The sequence below is a fragment of the Lipophrys pholis genome, assembly GCF_963383615.2.
Source record: "Lipophrys pholis genome assembly, chromosome: 19".
Lineage (NCBI taxonomy): Eukaryota > Metazoa > Chordata > Actinopteri > Blenniiformes > Blenniidae > Lipophrys > Lipophrys pholis.
In genome coordinates, this window is record NC_137647.1 from 21,630,855 (window position 1) to 21,652,342 (window position 21,488).

Consider the following 21,488-nt stretch of genomic DNA (forward strand, 5'->3'; position numbering starts at 1 on the left):
TCATTCCTCTTAAAAATGGCGTCTTGTGAACAAAATGAGGGAAAATATGTGTGTGTGACTGTGTGCGTGTGTGTGACTGTGTGTGTGTGTGTGCGTGTGTGTGAGCAGCGGCTCTGCAGCTGGATGTGAGAGCCGCCGCTCGGCTCCTTCCAGCCGCCACAGCATCTGTCCTGCGGCCCGTCAGCTTAACACACAAGACAATAGACAGTGAAATATATGGAGGAGGAGGAGGAGGAGGAGGAGGAGGAGGAGGAGGAGGAGGAGGAGGTGCTCCTGGCTGCTGTGACTCCCCCCCCCCCTCCTCCTCCTCCCACCCTCCCTCCCTCCCTCCACTCCCCCCCTCCTCCCCATTCCTCCCAGTCTACAGGCTCGTCAAGCCAGAGAAATAAACAGAATCGAGCGGTGAGAAGAGAAGACATTCCTCCCTCCCCTCCCCCCCCTCCTCTCTCTCACTATCTGTCCATCTTCATCCAGCCCTTTTTCTTTCATGGAGAGGAATTATCACGCTGCAGGCTTCGGAGATCTGGGTGCCGGGACGGGATGGAGTTACGACAGATCAGCCAAAGCAAGGTAAGAGCGGCGGTGGCTGGAAAAGAAAATTCACCCCCCCCACCGAAAAAAAAAAAAAAAAAAGCATGGGGGGGGAGAGAAAGAGGGTGTTTTCTCCAACAAAGCTGCGTGGCTCTGCAGCAGCGCTCTGCCCGCTGCACGGTGCTGCTGTCCGGGCTCAGCCGCTCAGGTACAGCCGTATTGTCAACCGGGGAGGAGGGAGGGAGTGAGGGAGGGAGGGAGGGGGGGCTGTCTCTAACTAAAATGCATGGAATGCGATGGAAGGTTAATAGTGATAGGAGACGGAGGAGGAGGGGGGGGGGGGGTATTGAGACGGATTTTTTTTTTTTTTTTTACAAAAAAATAAGAATAAAATAAAAGGCGGCATGTGTTTCTCCTCCAGCAGCACTGCATTGTCTCTCTCTCTCTCTCCCCCGGCTGCACCTTTTGTCTCCGGACTCTTGACAGCTCGCACAGGTTGATTGTTTTGTGGACTAATTGGGAGTCAGTAAATCAGAGGATGCACGGGGAACAGCTGAACCATGCACGCTCAAATTCCACAACACGCACAGAAAGGGGAAAAAATGGGGGAAAAGGGACAATAAAACGTGTGTGAATGAAAGAACTGGGCCACGGACACGGGGCAACAACAGATCTATGTCATTGTGCAGAAATGTGGATCAACTTGTTACGGGAACGTCGCTTTATTAGTAAACACCACTTTACAATAATGTCACATGACTGACGTCAGGGAATTAACCCTCCGCTAATTGAGCTCCAGTGTCTGAGGCGGTGAGCTGCTGCAGCCCCAGCCGCGTCTGGAGCCTCGGAGCCCGGGCCAGGCTCCGGAACAACCCCCGGTGTGTGACAGCGGCTCGCGGCGTGCAGCTGCAGCCGTGTCGGGAGCCTCTCAGCCGCGTTCAGGCGCCACTGTTTCCCCCGGAACATCCCCGTTGTGTGCGTATGTGTGTGTGAAAGCGGCTCACGGCGTGCAGCTACAGCCGGGTTTGGAGCCTCTAATCCCGGCCAGGCTCCATCGTTCACCCCCCACCCCCCCTCCCCCGGTGTGTGACAGCGGCACACGGCGTGCCGTGCAGCCGCGTCCCCCCCGCTCTCCTCCCCGTGCGCCGCCGCGGCTAACGTTAGCACATGTTAGCACCTCCACCACGCCGCCTCGAGTGGAGCATTCAGAGCTCCTCTCAGATATAACTTAATGTTGTTAATATCTCTGTTGTTGTCTGTTTGTTGTTCCCTGTCATGTCGTTGTTGTTGTTTTGTGTAAAAAAACCAAAACAAACAACGAAGCCGCGCGGCCTCCATGCATGCTAACGTTAGCACGCTCCTGTTAGCTCCACGTTAGCGGTCGCCTTGACAACCACATCAGTCTCCCCGTCAGACTTGCGCGCGCTCCCGTGCCCCGACAGAGCGTCGCGCGTGCTCCCGACACGCACCACCACACACCCGCACAACAAACAACAGCACGGCTTACACTTAAAACAGGTTTTAATTCCCACGAAAGGAGGACACATGGCGTCAAGTAGAGCCCGTGTTGCCTCCTCTGTATGGACGGAACATTAATTTCTATAATAATATCTCTAAACTCGCGATTCCCAGAGGTGACTCAACACGCTTTATTCCGCCTAAAATGACCCTCCACAACAATTCAGTTCAGATCGGATCCCACTGACTGTGTGAAGGTTCACCTGGACAGGTGAGCATCATCACAGTGACACACAGCGACACACACACACACTCTGTCATATTTATGTCTCTAGACTGTGGGAGGAAAGTCATGCACGCGGAGCGAGAACATGCAAACTCCACACTGAAAGGCCTCAAACCCACAAAGTTCTGTCTGTGAGGTGAGAGAGCCCGTCACGACACCACTGCAGCGGTCTGCAACCCCCAGCTCTGGAGCCACATGTGGCTCTTTGGCCCTTCCGTTGTGGCTCCCTGAACCTTTCACCAAATTATACCGACATAAAAATTTTGTCTTGTTTTCATTATATTTAGACTTTTAACACATGGCTAAAAAGGGCCTTTTTAAAAAAAAAAAAAAAAAAGGCTCAAGTGAAATTGCTATAATGGGAAACAAAAAACTGCTAAAACACTCAAATGACTAGGATTTTTTTAAAAAGAAACTAAAAGCTTTAAAAAAAAAAAAAAGGTGCAAAAATAATATATAACTGCTTTAATAAAGAGCCAAAGTGGTTAAAGCAGCTAAAATGTCAAAATCATTTAAAAAATGTTGAAAAAGAAGGAAGAAACTGTGAAAATCAGGTACAAAAACAGCTGTTTACTTAAATCATCTTCATCCTAAATCGTAACTGAAACCTCAGAAATGCAACATAAGACAGTTTATGTTCATATATGAAAACTATATATGAAACTTCAAGAGGTGTATCAGTCTCATTTTAAAAGCTGGATGTGTTTTGCGGCTCCGGGTAAATTTGATTTGGTGCAAAGTGACTAAAACGGCCCGTTTGGTCATAAAGGCTGCAAAACCCCTGGTACAGACTATACATCAAAACACGACTAAATAAGCGTCGTTCTTCAACAATAGATAAATGAAACCTATAAAATCGCAACTTTTTCAAACTACACAACAAAATACCTTTTAATACTAACATAGTTTCACCCCATGTATGAACACTAAATAGTACAATATGTTCCACAAATTTAATTTATAAACGTGCTGTCTCACGTGATTCAGGAAACGTCTAGAAGTTCAGTTGACGATGTCGTCTTCATTGGCACTGAACTGGAATGCAGAGAACATGAAAAGCTGTACCTGGATCTCCCCCGCAGTCGTCCCTGTACTTCCTGTCAGGATAAGTGTGATTGTGGGTTGGACCCTCGTCTTAATTCTTGATGTCACATATTCAAGAAGGATATGAAAATGTCATGTTCTCATGTTCCGGAAACCAACTGGAGATGGTTTGATCTTAGTGAGCTGGAAGTTTCCCTTAGAAGATAAAGGGATGGAGTTCCTCAGGCAGACTGTGGAGTTCCAACCTGCCCAGTTGATAGCAGGAAGAAGAAACTCTTCTCCAAAGCTCTCATGGCGTTTACACCAAATTCTGAATGTAGCAGCAGAAATGGAGAGTTCAGATCTTCTCTGGTCGTCTTCATCACGCCTACATGCAGAAGCACACTAAGTTTACCGAGTACCGAATGAAGTGGCAACTAATTTTTGAAAAGGATCATCACTATTAACGTTTACAATAGAAGTACAGTTGAAAATATCTCGAGAGAGCTCAATCTTATCAAAATGCACAATGCAACAGGGAGCTTCACTGCTATCTTCGTGTATTCATTATGCATGATTGCAGGCTGCACCTGTGCAAAGTTTTAATGAGCCCCCTCACTGTTCCTGTACAACAGGCTGGAAATCATTGCATAACAGAGTGCCAGTCAACGTCATAACCTTTTTTATTCATGTATGTAAGCGAGAATAAAAAGAAAATGTCAATCTAAAATAAAACAGTTGGATTCCAAATGTGATTCAATCTGCACACAATCTGGCAGCTCCACTTTCCTTTTTTTTTTTTTTAAATACCGGCCTCTTAATGACATGTGACTGTGGAGACGTTACCTGCACAGGTCACGATGGAGCCTCTCTGATCACTGATCGGTCGTCTCGCTCCGGAGCAATCTGTTCCACCTCCTTTCTTTTCTCACAAACTCCTCTGACTTGACTTGGCATGTGCGCGGCGTCTCGAGCGACAGCTTGTGGAATCACCAGGCGCGCGTGCAGGGCAAACTGTGGAGTGCGTAACCGCAAGAAGACGGCACTCCCGGCGCAGCGTGAGGCCGACGCTCAGCATGTGTCCTGTTGTACCGAGGAACGTGCCGGTGTCTGCGCCGCTTCGGCCAAGTCAGGCTCTTTTAATTTGAAAACTCGTTCTGAGCGGAATGCAACGGCGCTGCCCCGGCTTTCATCCTGGAGAGAAGAAAGCTCGACACGGAATACAAAGACTCATCCTCACTAAAGTGGTGGTGTGGTTAGTTGTCTCGCCTCACGAGGGGATGAATTACATCATATTTCTAAGACAATGACAATCTATTCTATTCTATTCTATTCTATTCTTTTTTCTGCGTCATCAGGATTTTCAATTGTATTCAATTTAATCCATTTTAAGTCACACTCTAAGCTTGCACACGAATTCCTGCAGACACAGGGAGAACATGCAAACTCCACAGTTCAGGACTTCAAATCTGATCTTTCAATCAGCTTTGATCTTTCTCACTGTGAGACTAATAATAAGGGTCCGCAAAAGAAAACCGCCTCTCTCCCTTCATTGCATTGTAACCGACATTCATTTTATTATTTCAGTTTTATTAATGCTGACTGCCTCCCATTGAATCCGACCTTCTTCTTCTGAAGGCTTAAAATAGGATCAGTAGTGGTGAGACTGTTTCAGGCTTGTAATAGTTTGCAACCTTTATGACTAAAAGAAGATTTCTTCCACTTTCCACCAAATAAATGGAGAAGTGGAGCCACAAAACAGGTTGAGCCTTCTCAATGAGGATAAAACAAGTTTATAAAGATGTGTACATTTAGATTGTTTTTATATAAAAAACCTGTAGCTCAGTGTGCATTTATGACGTTTCCACAATTAAGAACGTTAGACTTTTATTTTTTTTTCTTTACAGATGATGTTGTTGGAATTACTTTTTTTTAAGTGATTTTTTTGTTGTGGATTCAGCTATTTTAGAACTTTAGTGCCTTTCCTTGTTTTTCCATAAAAAGCCTCTTTTTTTGTGTTTTAGCTGTGTTAACTAATTCAGATGGCTGAGCAGTTTTTGGCTGTTTTTTCTTTTCACATTATCCAGGGGCTTCTAGCTATTTTAATTTTAGATGCTTTGGCTATTTCTCTCTTTAAGCCATTGAGAATAATAATAATAATAATAATCATAAAAAAAGTCTTTTTTAAAATTTTTTCCTATTTTTAAGCCATTTTTAGCAGCAAAAATCTCCAGGGAACCACTTCGTATGTGATAAAGAGCCACATATCGCTCTATTTTTTTTTCTCGGCCTGCAAACAGATGTCAACTGCCGAAGGAATCATTCTGCATTTAATGACGTCTCCTGATTCCACCTCTTTGTGATCCAAATCCAGCTCGGTAGGGTTTCTGCTCAACACCAGCAGCAGTTCTGTCTATCAAATCTGGAACCGATAATTACCTGAAAATGTGAATCTGGTTCACAGAGCCTTTAACTCTTACTAGTGCTTCATGTGACTACATGCATACTGTAGTGTACATTTTTAAACTATCAAGTTAGTCTGGGAATCAAATAGGATGTACAAGAAGATAACTAAGAAGCATAAGTACCAAATGCTATTGTGATAATAATTAATCACTATTATCAATGCTGCAAAAAGTTATAAAAGCCGTTTTTGACCTTAAATCCCATTTAAATCATGTATATTGTGTGTGTTTATAGCCAGTCTGCAACATTTGGAACATAGTTTAAAATTAGATCATCATTTCCTTTTCTATTTAGGAATTTGATGTGATAACTAATTGCTAATTACTATTATTAAAGCTTGTTTGTAAAGCGTCAGCATAAACCTGAGAACAGCTACTGGGTAACAAATAAACCCTGTTTGAGTGACAACATACCTGCATGAAATAATGTAAAAGTACACTGTCTTCTGTTGTTAGATTCAAATTTTCAGTTCTAATATTGGGATACGTATTTAATAATGTTACTGCCTGATCGTGCATCTATGAGCTTTATCTCCGGTTTAGCGATGCATAAAACGATTATGGTGCAAGTATTGATGAGAGAAAGAATCATCTTGTAAAAAAATCTCAAACCCATTAAAACAATTATCGCTCATGAAAATATTCTTGTGGAAAACAGGTTTGTCTTCATCTCGAGTCGCTTCTTTAGGACGGTAGTGCTGAGGATGGTGACCTGTGGAGAGTGTATCATACTCTTTACCCAATGCTGGGTGGGACAGCCTCCAGCAGCTGCAATAATGTGGAATAAATAGTGATAGAAGATGGGTGGCTGAATGTAAATGTGATTTTTTTATTGATTTCTCCAAGTTGCTAATCTCACACAACAGAATGTGAATATCCAATATGCCTTGAGCTGACTTGTTTGATGAAGTGCTGCTGTTGGTATTAACGCAAAGCCATATGTTTCTTAGCCTCATGTATGGGAGCACCAGGTCGTCCCATCCGGACTCAGAACTGCTCCACCGACAAGCCTATGGCGCCTCTCACCCCCTCCAAGGCTATGCAACCAACCACCACCCAGGAAGCGCGAGACAGGGTGGAGCCTGGGGTGCCGCTGGACGCACCCTTGGTAAGGAAGACAAAGCCCAGACCAGACAAAAAAAATCCACAACACTGTGAAGTCCTTTTCTGTATCTATTGAGTATGTGACTGGGTTTATGTGCTGCTGCCATGGCATGACCACAGAACTTAAGTGAAAGGATTAAAAAACAAACAAAAAAAAACTGCTCTGATGTACGATTTGTACAGTCATTTTTCTTGTAACGATGTTGAATTTGACATCCGTAGCCATTCTTTTCAAATGAATTGTGAAGAGCAGTTGTCCGGGAGAGAGTGGCAACTGTCTATAGAAATTGTAATGGAATCTAATCAAATCGTTGTTTGATTCACTGCAGTGGGAGACAAACCAGTCACAGACAATGAACTTGAATATGAATCAGATAGAAAACAGAACCAGGACCATACTTGACTTAGAGATGAAAAGCAAAATGAATAAAGAAAGACTACATACAGTACTTACTCCTCCCCGACAGAAAGACACTCGAATCAAACACTGCTTTAGATCACAATTGTTTACTTCGAGAAAATTAATATTATTATCTGGCATTTAATGGATTGAACTGCAAAGATCATCAAAACAGCTTTAAAGAAGAGATTTAAAGTTTTACTGAAACCCTGATTTGATGATTAAACTCTCTGTGATATTGCCTGGTCATCTGTTTTTTGTGGTTTGTTTCTAGGACTGTCAGGATTGTTTGATGCCGGCCTCCACCATGCCAGCCCCTCCGGCCCCGACCCCTCAGTAATGAACCTGATTTCGGCTCTGGAGTCCCGAGGACCACAGCCCTCACCCTCTGCATCCTCCCTTCTTTCTCAGTTTCGTACTCCCTCTTGGCAGACTGGTAAGTGACATCTTGTTTGGGAAATGTAATGTTTTAGAAAAAAAACAAAAAAAGCCAAAGTCTAAATTATTTATCTTGGATTTACCAACACTGTCTGTGTAATGTGTCCTGCAGCAATGCATACACCGGCCCCAGCGGAGCTCTTTATTACGGGAGCACTGCCTGGTTCCAGCTCCTTCCCCTCCTCCTCAGCCCTTTCTGCATACCAGCATCCTGGCTCCTTTACTGGACGGTCTTTCACCCCATCCCTATCCCTGCAGGATGCACCCACATACAGCCCAACGTCCAATGGCTTATTATCCCCCCATGATTCCTTGCTGCACATCAAAACACCCTCCCAGTCCAGCCTTGGCTTTGATCGGCTACTGTCATCCCAGAGTGCCACCTACCGAGGCTCCCAGGAGCCCACAGCCCCTCCACAATCCCAAGTCCCTTCCACATCCTCCAGTTGCCACCTGCCTCCTCCTCAGTTTAATTTGTTGTCCTCACAGCTCCACAATCAGTCCTCTCAACTATATAATGCCTCCATGTTCTCTTCCACACCAGCCCTGGCATCTGCAGCACCCCCACAGCCTCCTCCAGAGAGGGCAGTTTCCCGACAAGACAGTGTGATCAAGCATTACCAACGTTCGTCTCCAGCCCAGCCCACAGCTTTACAGCAGTATTCCAGCTGTGGCGGGTCCTCCGGGTACCAGCAGATCGTCAGCCACCATCGGCATGCTGGATTGTCCTGCAGTCCTCTTGGGGAAGAGAGCCCCTCATCTGACCCCAAACCCTCACCAAGAATGGAAACCCAGACATATCAGCCAATCATCCAGACTCCCTACACGCCATCATCCTCCAGCTCATCAGCTGCTTCTTCTTCATCAGCCAGTAAGGCAGCCAAGAGTTCTACCTCAACTAGTGGGTATGGCTCTTCGGGCTCTGCATCATCTTCTTCCCGTACCCCCCATACTCCACCATCGGCCTCCTCCACCTCCTCTTCCTCATCATCCAGCTCCAAGACCAGCACCAGCTCCTTGTCTGCCCCATCTCGTCAACAGCCACCACCTCAGTCAGCACCACCAGGACCCCCTTTGCCATCAGTGTCATCAACGCTTGTTCAACAGCCAGCAGCCAAACAATGCTTATCTACCTACGGCTCTCAACCTGTTGCCAAATCTACACCAGTCCTTCCAGACCATACCCCTCCACAGCAACACGCCCAGTCCTATTCTCCCAATCAGCCTCCATCAGCACACATGGCCCAGCCATATGGTGGCTTCAGTTCACCTCATTCCCAGGATTTGAGCTCTGGAGCAGGGGGTACTGGGGTTAAAGCCTTCGGTGGTATTGGCTCCGGAGGACGTTCTTTCTCTGCAGACATAGTATTTGAGGACTCCAGTTTTGGCTCAGCGTCTCTTAGAAGAGCAAGCAGTCCTTCCTTAGGGTATGGGGCTGGATCAACAGGGAGTTCAGCCTTATCAGGAGCACCTGCACTTGGCAGTGGAGTTGGATCTGTAGGATCAGGTAGTGGGGCTGCAGGTATAGGTAATGGAGGCAGCAGTTCTTACCACCTGCCTGAGTCTAATACATCACCCTCAGTCAATTCTGCTATCAGTCACCCTGGATTGCATTCTCCGGCTGCTGCTCATCCTATACAATCCCCTGGAGGATCAGGGGCCACAAAGTATTTGCCTCCCATCCTATCTCCTCCTTTTATATCCTCACCACAAGGTTTCCCTGATACGCCACAAGCTCAGAACCAGTCCTTCCGTCTAACACCACCCAAGCCCAAAACAGAGACAAACATGCTCGGGGTTGAGCGATCCCAGGATGAGGATGACGATGAAGATGATGACTTCCTCATCCACCATTTACTACATGACCAGAGCTCGACTCCTCATGGTACCCAGCACCACTCACATCCTCAGCAACTACCCCAGTCACTCTCTCAGTCCAGGGATGGGGAAGGCAAGGGTGTGACTTTTGACATTGACAAGATCTCAGATGAGCGCTACCATCTTCAAAGTGTCATCCGTACCAGTAACACCACCAGCAGTTCTGGTCCTGGAACATCAGTTAGTGACACATCCAATGCCTTAAATAGACAGTTAGAAATATCACAGAAGAAACAACAGATAAAGTCTGAGTTGATCATATCAAAGTCTCCAGTGTCAGGAGTGAGAGGCATTACTGATTCCCTTTCTCACTCCCATACAACACACTCACACCAACAACAACACGAGTCCCTGGGTTCTGTGGTGCATTATGGAAGACGAGACCCTTACACACAGCATCCACACTCCCAACATTCCCATCACATCACACATGTATCCACACACTCACAGCAACATTCCCAGCACTCTAGGCACATTCAGCATACACAGCACTCCCAACACTCTCAGCACAGCCATCCCAATTCCCACTCGCACACCCACTCTCACATGGATCTGAAGAAACCTTCAGATGCAAACGACTATTTGTGTAACACACCAGATGTGCAGCAGGCTCGACAAAGTCAGGTCCCCCTCTCTATGATCAATACTTCACCAGACCCTCCCCAGCAAACCCACTTGCTACAGTCTGTCCTATCTCATACTACCCGCACCAAGATGGACCCCCAGCAAGCTCCTCCACAGCAACAACAACAACAGCCGCAGCAACAGCCACATCCGTTGAGCCAGCAGGCCATAATGGGTTCAACAGGAGGAACAGGGCCTGCTGGTGTGGAATCTCACCCCCAGAACCAATCCTCACAGTTGCAGCTCCAGCTCCAGTCTCAGGGTATGGATACCCACTACAGCCTTTCAGCCCAGCCAAGAGATCAAAGCCGAGCCAGTCAGAACTCAATGTCCCCTCTAGACATGATAGATCAATCTCTTTCTCGGACCAGCAGCAGAGACAATGGCGGCACCATGGACATTACTGGGGTTGGGGTAACAGGAGGAGAGGGAGGTGGTGGCGACAGGCATAGACAACAACACAGACTCACGCCTCACCACCATTCCCAACAAACAGCCTCAGACCTCCACGACTTCCTCACAGAACCAGATTTAGGCTTATCTACCCCCTCTCATCTGCTCCACCTCAACCAGCCCCACCCCCATGGTCTCCACCAACAACAAGCACACGGTCATCATCAGCTGTCACACATCCACTTAGGTCATCCACACTCCCACCGGATGGCAACAAGTATGGGGACACCCCAACAACACCAGCAACCCCAGTCAAGAGAGCCTGAAAGGCAACTGTCACATTCCCAATTAGATCAGCTTAAACAGCACCAGTTTGACTCCGTGAGCCAGACAGATAAGGTTGGGCAAAGTCAAGCTCAACAGCGGTTTGCACCATTAACATCCATCTGCTTTCCAGACTCTCTCTTGCACGATGAGGACCGCTCATTCTTTCCTGAAATGGACGACATGTTTTGTTCAACTGATTACAAGACTAGCTGTTCCGCAGATTCTGGGGCAGGACAGACCGCTCAAGAAAGTCTCAGCCAGAGTCATGGGCAGACACAGGAGGGTATGGAGGCCTTAAAGACAGGAGGTGCCGGAGAAGGCTACGATATGGTTGGTCATCACACTGATCAAGGCTATGGGCAGTACTGCCACAGCCTTCCCGGAACAGGGAATGGAAGTCTACACCTAAACCTGGACTCTTTGAAGACTCATGAGCTTCCCTCCACTGTGAATACTGACCAGCTTGGGCTTATTCAGTCCCAAACTCCCACCATGGGACTGAGTTCAGCAAATCAAGGGGATGGCTCAGTCAACAAGATGATGGCAGGTGTGGGAGTAGGTGGAAATTCCAACACCGCTGGACTGACCTCACCTATCTTCTGTTCATCTCGCCCCAAAAAGCTGCTGAAGACCAGCTCGTTTCACTTGCTTAAACAGCGTCGTGAGCCACAACCTCAGACAAAGAAAAACTATGCGCAAGAATATGAGTTTGAGGATGATGAAGATAAAGCTGATGCTCCGGCTGATATCCGCCTCAACAGTCGACGCCTTCCTGACTTGTTGCCTGATTTGGTGTCCAGCTGTAGGAAGACTGCTGGAGTGTCAGGGGTAGGTGGACTCAGTCCGCTGATGGGTGACTTAGACTTTTGCCACCCTTCCACCTACTCTTCACTCGGCCAGCCTCCACAACTTATTCCCCACGAGGGCCCCAAAAAACGAGGCAGAAAACCTACCAAACCAAAACGTGAAGGTCCACCTCGCCCACGAGGCAGACCACGTATACGTCCTCTTCCAGAGCCTCCGTACTGTAGGGGCTTGATGGGATCAGCGGCTGGAGAAAGTAGGAGGGGCCGTGGGCGCGGTCGAGGGCGAGGCAGGAAGGAAGAAGTCCTGGTGGAAACACACCGAGATCTGAACAAAGCACAAAGCCTTCCATACCATCCTCCTCAGCAGCACCGGCCACAACAATTCAGCCAGCAGCAGCATCTCCAACAGCATCCGCAGCAACATCACAGCCAGCAGGCGGAACTCCACCAAGCAGCACATCAGCAGCAGCAGCACCATAATCCGCACCTTCAGCAGCAACAGCAGGTGTCCTGCTCTCACCACCAAATGCACCATCAACATCTCCACAATCAGCAGCCACAGCTCACATCCCAGGAACCCCAGCAGGAACCCATCAGACCTATCAAGGTAAAAAAAAGGAGAGCCAATGGCAAGCAGTACTTAATCATAGTTACTACGTACTAGTAAAATAGTGGGGTGAATCACTAGTTACTGAAAATAAAAAGAAGACACCTTGTGCACATAGCAAAGTACAAACAAAGTACCATAGACTGAGCAATAATCTCATTCATAGTTCTGTAAGGATAACCGGTTTAGTTTTGGATGATCCTCCTAAAGTAAAGTGCAGGTTAATGCAATCGTGACGAGACAAAATCTCCAGCTAATGCTGAAGCCACAGTGAGCGGCACATAGAGAAACAGTTGTTTTATGACCCTTTTCAAACTACAGTAACTGTAACGGCATGGCTATTTTTATTTTACTATTCAGTTCATGGCAAAAGTAATACTGTTACACTTAGAAAGTAAACATGTATTCCTACTACTTGCATCAGTGTGGATTACTGCACATTCAAATGACAATAGCACTAATATGAACACACACTGATGTTGGTTTAGTAGCCTTTTCCAAAAAATACAAATTAAACATTAGAACCAGGTAAACATATATTTCTTCATATTTTCCTGCTATAACCTTGTAATAATAAATATGAAAAATATTATGAAGACAATCATTAACACATTTGATTTCTAAAGACAAACTAAGCTTTGGGATGTCCAACAAAATTATAAAGTGACCTTAGTTCAGAAAAGAAGTTTATAAAAGAATTTTCATGAATTCCTCTTTGCTGAATAGTGCCAGCGAGCAGTCATTAAATAAGACCAGAACTCTTTGTAAAGTGTAAAATCTCCCCGGTGTTTTATTGTCTTTGGAAATCTGTTAAACTTGGCTTCTTTGTTGTTTGAGCATTATGATTTTAAAATATGAAGGTAATGTTACAATGAAGATATTTAAATTCCACAGACTAGAACGTGGTCTACGTGAAGGATTTTGTTGTGAAACCTGCTAAATCTACTTAATTCATCCCTGTCTTAGATCAAACTGCCGCTGCCCACAATGCCGTCATCAGAGTCCCTGCTGAGGACGGATTCTCTGTCCAGCAGCGAGCCCGTCCTGTCCGATGGATCGGTGGGCTCGGCTCCTTCCCTGGGCCTGAGTCCTGGACCCAGCGCCCCCATGGACATCAGCAGGAACGAGCTGACCCAGACGCAGGACGACATGATGAAGCATCAGCAGAGAGCCGGAGAGGTAAACATCGCACACCAGAGGCTACAGACGAGAAGAAGAACACTTCATTCCTGATAGTTTAACACAGGCGAGGCAAAACCATCTCAGCTCCCCCTGATGTTTCGGCTACGAGCGTTTTTGCTGGTGAATGCTGATTTTTAGCCATTGTAAAGTCATCCTTGCATATTTGGACCCTCTTGGGACCCCCTTTTTTGGTCCACAAGCCGCATGTTTGACACACCAGGTTTAACGGTAGAGCCAGTTAGCATCTGCTGTCAGTTTCCGTTGGGTGTTTGGCTTCTGTCCGCTCATTAGCTGCGCCGGCGAAGCGCCGTCTCTTTTCATTGTGGCTGGTGAAAGGTATGAATTGACGGGGAGATAGACTATGTGGATCCAGGAAAGATTTTGACGCGGAAATGTGAGTGGACTGGCACTGTGTGACGTGTGACCAAAGCTGAAAGTTTTCACATCTCCCCTGTCAAATTATACATGACAGCTTGTGGAGGAATGGCATCGTCACGGGCGTGAATAAATGAAGAGGAGTAACAGGAATCCTTGTTTAATCTGAGCGTAAAATATGGAAAGACATACAATATTCTGGGAAATCTTATTCCTTATTGTTCAATATTGAATATCATATTTTGAATTTTTAAACCAGATCACTTCCCACTTTACCTACACAGGGAAGAAAATCAAACCTTTGTTCCTTAGAAATCAATGAAAAGTGAAATAATCCAGCTTTTGAATGGTCCAAGATTTATCTCCTTGAACTACCACAAGAAAACAAAATCTACATCACAAATGTCCTTAATTTCGTATATACGTATGTAGTTTATATTTGACGCTGTAGTTTTTATCAATCATCTGCAATAAGCCACAAACAGTGGTGTATTTTCCATCCAAATCAGCTTGAACTTCTGCAGAATTTAAAGCTACAGTAGCTGGTTTGATAGATTGGACACCTGAACACCTGCACCCTTTATGACCAAAAGAGCCGTTTTCACCTTTTTCCACCAAATAAAATTTGTCTGGATCCCCAAAACATGTTAATTATCTGAAATAACGAAAAAACATCTAAAAAAAAAAGAGAAAAGGTTGCATTAATAAAGTGTCACAGGTACAATTTAGATGTATTATTTCATTCCGTTTTTAGCTGCTGTTGTAATTTTTAAAGGTTTTTTTCCCGTGGATTTTTCAATTTTAGCCATTTTATACATCTTGGCTATTTTAGCCTCTATAGTTGCTTGTAGCTACTGTACATTTCCCAATGGTTTGGCATTTTTAATATACAAGCAAATACATTTTTAGCTTTTTCCCTTTTGTAATTTTTTCTTTATTTTCCTTCCTTTATTTTCCTTTTCTTTCTTTTTTTCCATTTTAGTCCTTTCCTTTCCTCAAATCTATGGGTGACTTAGCTGTTCTACCTTATTTGGCTGTTTTCAGACTGGAGATTCGATAAATTTCTGAAAATCAGTGTGGAATGCAAATTAAATGACAATGAAAACAAGTCTTTATTTTCATTACATCTTCTGATAGCTTTATGTATCCGCTACAGAGGAGCTGAAGAGCCTCATGTGGCTCCAGACTACACAGACCAGCCATCAATAGCCACACATCCACGAGCCTGTCACCAGGTCACCATTTTCACTCCTCAGATATTTTCGACAGAAACTGACCACTGCAGAACAGGAAGACCAAACAACAGCCGCAGTTCTGACTCAGTCGAGCCATCCCTGGTTGGTCCTTGTAAAATTCACTGAAATTGCACCGACTTTGGGAACAAAATGTTCATTTTTGTTGCCTCATCTATGGCGATTTTAACAAATTTATCACGCTGTTTATTCAAATACATGATAAAACTACAGTATGCTATGTAGTAACGATGGAAAAGTGTCAGCAAGGACCAGTCTATGAGCAGAAATGCTTCGATTCTCATAATGTATGAGACTTATTCCATGTGGCTGTCTGATGTCGGGCGTGTGGGAAGAAGGAGCTGCAGCTAGGAAGCGATGCAGAGGACCCGTGCATGACAGACTCAACTTTGAATTTCATGTTGGAGTGAAAAAGAAAGCTTGTTGCCTCAGCAACAGTGAGACGTACAGTATCCGCAGTCAATATTTAGAGCGAGAAGGGACACCTTTCTAAATAAAGTCAAACAAATGTACAGTCTGATCAGACATCCTCTGAGCGGGTGTCCTCTGTGATCCCGGCTCGCTGGGTGGGAGCTGCAGGATTTCTTCTTTAAACTGAGCGTTCGTGTCTGGAGCCAGGCTGCAAAACGTGGTGCCAACATGTGGGAGCTGCATTACAGTGTCGCCATGTGTCCATCATTTATCGCTTCATGAAATCCCCCAGAACAGTGGAGTCAGTACACGCAGCATTGTCCTCTTCATACATATGAGGCTGAAGTCGCCGCCCCACCCCGATGGAGGAGAGAGCACAAACACAGATCATGGGAATGATAAATACAACAAAGCACATACATCTTGTCTTTTGTGTCTTCTGTACACGACAAAAGCTCAGTGGGAAAAAAAGAAAAAAAGAAAATCCCTGGCAATGCTCCATCCTTTACCAACGAGCTTTAAAATGCAGTTTTTTCTGGTGTGAACACAGATGATGGTGGACGAATGGAAGAAAGAAATGGAGGATCCACTGAACCCCGAATCCTGGGCTGCTATGCAGAAACTCGCCAATTCGGTAAGTTGCTTTACACCCTGTGCAAAAAATGAGCAAAGCCAGAAGCTTCATATATAATTCATACCTCATCTATTCAAAGTGAAGCCGGTGGTACAGAGAGGACACTCTCTGCCTCGCTCACACCTCAGGTGCCCACAGGCACATGGCCAGTACCTGTGTGCGAGGCCAGCGGTGTGTCCAGGTGTTTGTTATAGTGAAATGAAGGGGAATTGATCTGCCGTGTGTCGTCTGCAGTGCAATCAGACGACGGTATCATTAATCTGCGCTCCCGTTTGTGTGACTGGAGGCTGGGAGAGAAGGAGGTTATAGTTGACTGACAGCCAGCTCGTTCTGACTGACAAAAGAGAGAGGAGAGAGTGAGAGAGAGAGAGAGAGAGAGAGAGAGAGAGAGGGGGAGAGAGAGAGAGATGCCTGTTACCAGGGCAGCTGTTGCCACAGTTACTGCATTTCTTTCAGCAGGACCCGTGCTGCCACCTGCTGTCGGAGCAGCGCCATTGCTTCTGGTGTGCGTGCATCATCGGTGGTCAGTGAAGGCTTCATTCACACATGACGACAAATGTCCAGACAAATGTCCCTTTGTCAACATGGACACATTCTGCAGATTTTTTCATTTCTCAGAAAATGCAGAATGTTGCTCTGTCGTTCGTGTGCCCTGCACCTTCTGGTGTCTGAGAACTTTGGGACTTGTTCCTGATCTTGAGGGCTCTCCTCTTAGATCTGAACCAGGAAGTAACTGAGCTCCTGCAGAGACTGAGGTGAAACCTGGAGCCAAAAATGGAGTCCCAAAGGCCTTCTCCTGGGTTTAGCTCAGCTGAGCCAGTCAATCCACCAGGAGCAACCTGCCAGTTCGGACATGAGGGACATGGACCAAGATTAACCAAGAAGAACCAGGATTAAAGGGTCAAAGAGTTTCATTCTGACACAAAACACCAGTCAGGGTTCAGTCTTTGAGTCCTTGTCCTCAACCCATCACGTAACCCCACCCTAATCCTCTAATCCACTCCTGTTGAATGATGCTGTAGGGCAGCACGACATTCTCCTCTGCATCTCGACAACCTTTCACCCTTTGTTCAGATGTGCTCAGGTTGAACCTGCTCTCACATCTGAGAAGACTCAGGGAGGCAGTGGCAGATCCGCTCGTCCTGGCTTCCAGGATAAAGCCCACTTCCTGTTCAGCCTCTGTAGGGTCCATGTGCCACACCATGCGTCCAGTAGTGACACTGAATTCAGTTAGTCAGGACATTGTTTCTGGCCTCCACCTCAACCTTCATGCTTGTTAACGGACTGAACACATATTGATCCCAGAGGTTGAACTAACTGGAATTAGAATATGTGATTGACAGCTGACATGTTCCTCAGATCAGCTCCTGGCCCTCTTAGTGGGATAAATGATGGGCTCCATGGATGAATGTTCACTCAGCAGCAAACCGAACTGGAAAATGTTTCAGTTATGGAAATAAACACAGCACTGTTGATGTGAGTCAATGTCTTGCTTTAAAGGAGCCATCGCCTGATGTTCTCACACATCCAGTCTCCAATAAATTGTCTTTAAATCAATTCTGATAATCTATTAGGAAAACAATAATCAAATATAGAGCGAGCCCTGACCCTCTATCATACCACAACTTCCTCCTGCAAGAGTACACGTGAGATTTTGACTGGTGCAGATGTTAGGTGTGTACTGGCTGGCCACAGCAGTCCTTTGCTCACACGGAAAATATAAATAAATAACGATCGCCGCAGAGCAACGCATCTGAGATGTAAAATTAAATACGGGGTCATTTGTAAATCACATGGGGTTCAAAGTTTTTACTAGTCACGTTTGCGGCTAACCGCTAAATTTAACAGAGGTGGGTTTATGATATTTTTGGCGATTCTGGTTCCAACAAAGACCCAAACAACAACAAAAAAACTCAACTTTCAACTGAGATCCAACACCAATATACAATGTAAGATGCGATTTCCAGGTGAATTCTTTAAACTCTACCTGCATTATTTAGATTCGACCACAACTACACTTGGATTCTTAAAACCAGACATTAACTGACCAACTATCTCTCAAACAGAACTGGACTGTTCCAGCAAAGACGGTTTGAACCACAACTGAAATATTCAAAACAGACACATTGGACCTTCACGCATGTTAAAGGGTTAATAAAGTCAGTGTCCATGAAAGATACTTACAGCAATGTGTTTGATTGCTTTGAAGTGGAAACTGGAGGTCCCATCATTGTTCTATAAGTCTAAGAGTCTTTAAACAAGATATTATAATAAAGGAAATCCTAAAGGTTTTTATGTGGCTGTACTGATTATCCATTGTTTTCATTCACATTGAAAATGACTGTTTGGATAAAAAACAACACAAATATAAACACTGATTGGGTTTTGATCATCACTGGGGGAAACAGCTTCACTGCTTGGGATAAAAATAGTTTTCACCTTCAATGATGGGCTTGTGCTTCTTCTCCAGACTGACGAGAAGACCTTCGACTTTAAACCCGGCTTCATGGCTTCTTTCCTGGATTTCCTGAAGACGGGCAAGAAGCAGCCGGACCTTGAAGCGGGACACGACAACGTGGAGCAGGAAGCGTTAAACCCCTGCTCCTCTCTGAAAGGAGGCATCAGGCCCTTATCCCCGCCACCCCCTACCCTGGCGTCCACCCCCCCCCAGCAGGACGAGGGGGCCGACCTGGCTCTCAGCAGCTGCTCCAGTCCCTGCAAGCCCCTGGACGAGGAGCTCAAGAGGAACCTGGAGACGCTGCCCTCTTTCTCCTCTGACGAGGAGGACTCGGTCAGTAAGAACCAGGACCTGCAGAAGAGCATCTCCTCCGCCATCTCCGCCCTCTACGACACGCCGCACTCGCTGGCTGCCGCCATGGCCTCCGCCATGGCCAAGGCCCAGCCCGCCCTCTCCCCCCCGACCCCAGAGGAGCCGTCGCTCAGCCCCCCCCTGCCAACCATGCCTCCTCTCATCTCCAGCATGGAGGACCGAAAGGAGGAGGCGCTCTTGTACACCCAGCAGGAGGAGCGGGAGGAGGCGCGGGAGGAGGAGCGGGAGGAGGAGAAACCAGACCTGGCCTCACCACAGTCCAACAGAGGAACACCAGAGGAGGAGGCAGCAGAGCGAGCAGAGGAGGAGGAGGAGGAAGAGGAAGCAGAAGAAGAAGAGGAGGACAGAGGACGAGAGACTGCAAACATCGAACAAATACAACCAGAAACAGAAACTGTGCAGCAGGGAGTCCTGCAGGAGCCAGATCAAGAGGAGGAGGAGCCAGATCAGGAGGAGGAGGAGCCAGATCAAGAAGAGGAGGAGCCAGATCAAGAAGAGGAGGAGCCAGATCAAGAGGAAGAGGAGCCAAATGAGGAGCCAGAGGAAGAAGAGGAGGAGCGAGAAGAGCAGATGGAGGTGGAGAAAATGTCTGAAACTACAGATGTGCAAGTTCCTGAAACTGAAGGTAATCCATTCTATTCTATTCTATTCTATTCTATTCTATTCTCAGTTCAAAGTTGCTTTATTTGTCAATTCTGCTACACATTTTCACACATGTAGAGAACCAAAATAGCATTTCCCTCTCACACAAAAAAAAAAATTGAAATTACATTCACTAAAATACACAGGCTAGAATATAATAATTTAAGAGTACAAAAAGTAAAAACTTAAGGCAGACATAACAATGATTAAAACCCAACAGAGAGGTCAAACATATCAGTGCAGCCGGGTAGCTTATGGTTCGATTCTATTCTATTCTATTCTATTCTATTCTATTCAATTCTATTCTATTCTATTCAATTCAATTCAATTCAATTCAATTCAATTCTATTCTCAGCATCATCATGATTTTCAATTTGTATTCAGTTAATCTTATTTGAACTTACTCTAAACTTGCCACATCCATACTACACCACTTCAGCACTACAGAACTGATTAATAGTACGTTAGAACTGTTTCGTACATTTTTTCCAGTGTTTTCCACGTGGAAACAGGAGACAGAGGAGACTTGTTCCCTCCTACTCATGGATCATTGTTACTGTATAAAGCACTTCGACTCATCCTAACAAGCTGCAGCTCTGCTTTATCTCTCAGAAATACAGTAAGAACATGAAGAAGAACTGATGATTTTATCAAATGTAAAAGAGAGATAATACTAATTTCAAACATGAATGGAATGTTTGATTTGTATCTATATTAAGCGGTACTATTTTGGTAACATTACATATTCTTCAATATGATTTTCCTCCATTTACCACTGGAGGGAGCTTGTGTACCAGTGCTGGCAGGTGTACCTCAGTTTAATAATCAGTCGTTCTGATTAGAATAAAGAAGATGATAAAAGAGTATTGGTGCAGTTTGAATATACCCAGTCATTAAATCCCAGTCCCACCTCATATTCCCACCAACTGCTTCCAAAGATCTAATCAAACCAGCCTCAGGATGATAATTTTTACCGTTTTTACAGTAAAAACACTTGAGAGTAGTTTGGGAGTGTGTTTGCTGTACTTTCTTCACAGTTTATTCAAAGCAGAGTAATGAAATGAGCCCCAGCGCAGGATCACACATCTGGCACTCGTTCACAGGGGAATTCAGGTTGAAAAACCATAATGATTTTGTTTTCTCGACAATTCTTTGGCACAAATCAGGAGATAAATCAGAAATGAGCCCAGAATGACACGATAACGCTGGATAAATGCACATTTTTTTGTATTCGCTGGGCTCTTTAATGCTTCACTACAGATCTGTTAAGTGAAGTGGAAAATGTTGCTCTTAATGTCCCTGAATGAACTGATATCAGCAGTTAGTCAACGCAGTTTCACCCGACATTGGTCTTATTTTGTTCACGAAATGAGCCAATTTGCTGACAATGAATTTATGGTTTCATCTCTCAGTCCTGCATCTCCACCCTGCGGAGGTCATGAACCAGTGACCTTGAGTTTTCGGTGTTCCTGAGCTGTGTCCACCCGAACTCTCTTGAGTCTAAACCACAGACTAACAGCTCTGTGTGTGAGTCAGCCCCTCTCATCCTCCTGCACAGCTCCGAGTCACAGCCGTTTCCTCTGTGGTGATTAAGGTTATCCAACAAGCTGCTGAACCACATTGAATCTGCTGAGTCATCCGCAATCTATTAAAAAATAAAGCTGAAGAGACAGAGCTCTGTGGAGATATTTTTACTTGATGAACACTGGTGATAGGACAGAGAGATGATTTGTACTGCGTTCGGTTCCCATCAGACTCAGTATCTGCTTCCAGTACGCTTCATCAAACGCTTTCTATATCAATAGTGTTGACAAAATCTTC

At 45.5% G+C, this 21,488-nt stretch overlaps 1 protein-coding gene across 1 annotated transcript in view; it reads left to right on the top strand.

The window, feature by feature from the left end:
- Positions 1–487: 487 nt before the first annotated feature.
- Positions 488–21,488, top strand: part of prr12b (proline rich 12b) — a gene marked incomplete at its 5' end in the record, with an annotated part of 30,045 nt that continues 9,044 nt past the window's right edge. Inside the window, 8 exons of the mRNA XM_080487254.1 lie at positions 488–570; positions 6,714–6,871; positions 7,542–7,703; positions 7,818–12,340; positions 13,307–13,519; positions 16,112–16,195; positions 18,666–19,232; positions 19,356–19,650. Coding sequence (XP_080343380.1) covers positions 488–570; positions 6,714–6,871; positions 7,542–7,703; positions 7,818–12,340; positions 13,307–13,519; positions 16,112–16,195; positions 18,666–19,232; positions 19,356–19,650 — 6,085 coding nt within the window. The remainder of the gene's footprint in view (positions 571–6,713; positions 6,872–7,541; positions 7,704–7,817; positions 12,341–13,306; positions 13,520–16,111; positions 16,196–18,665; positions 19,233–19,355; positions 19,651–21,488) is intronic.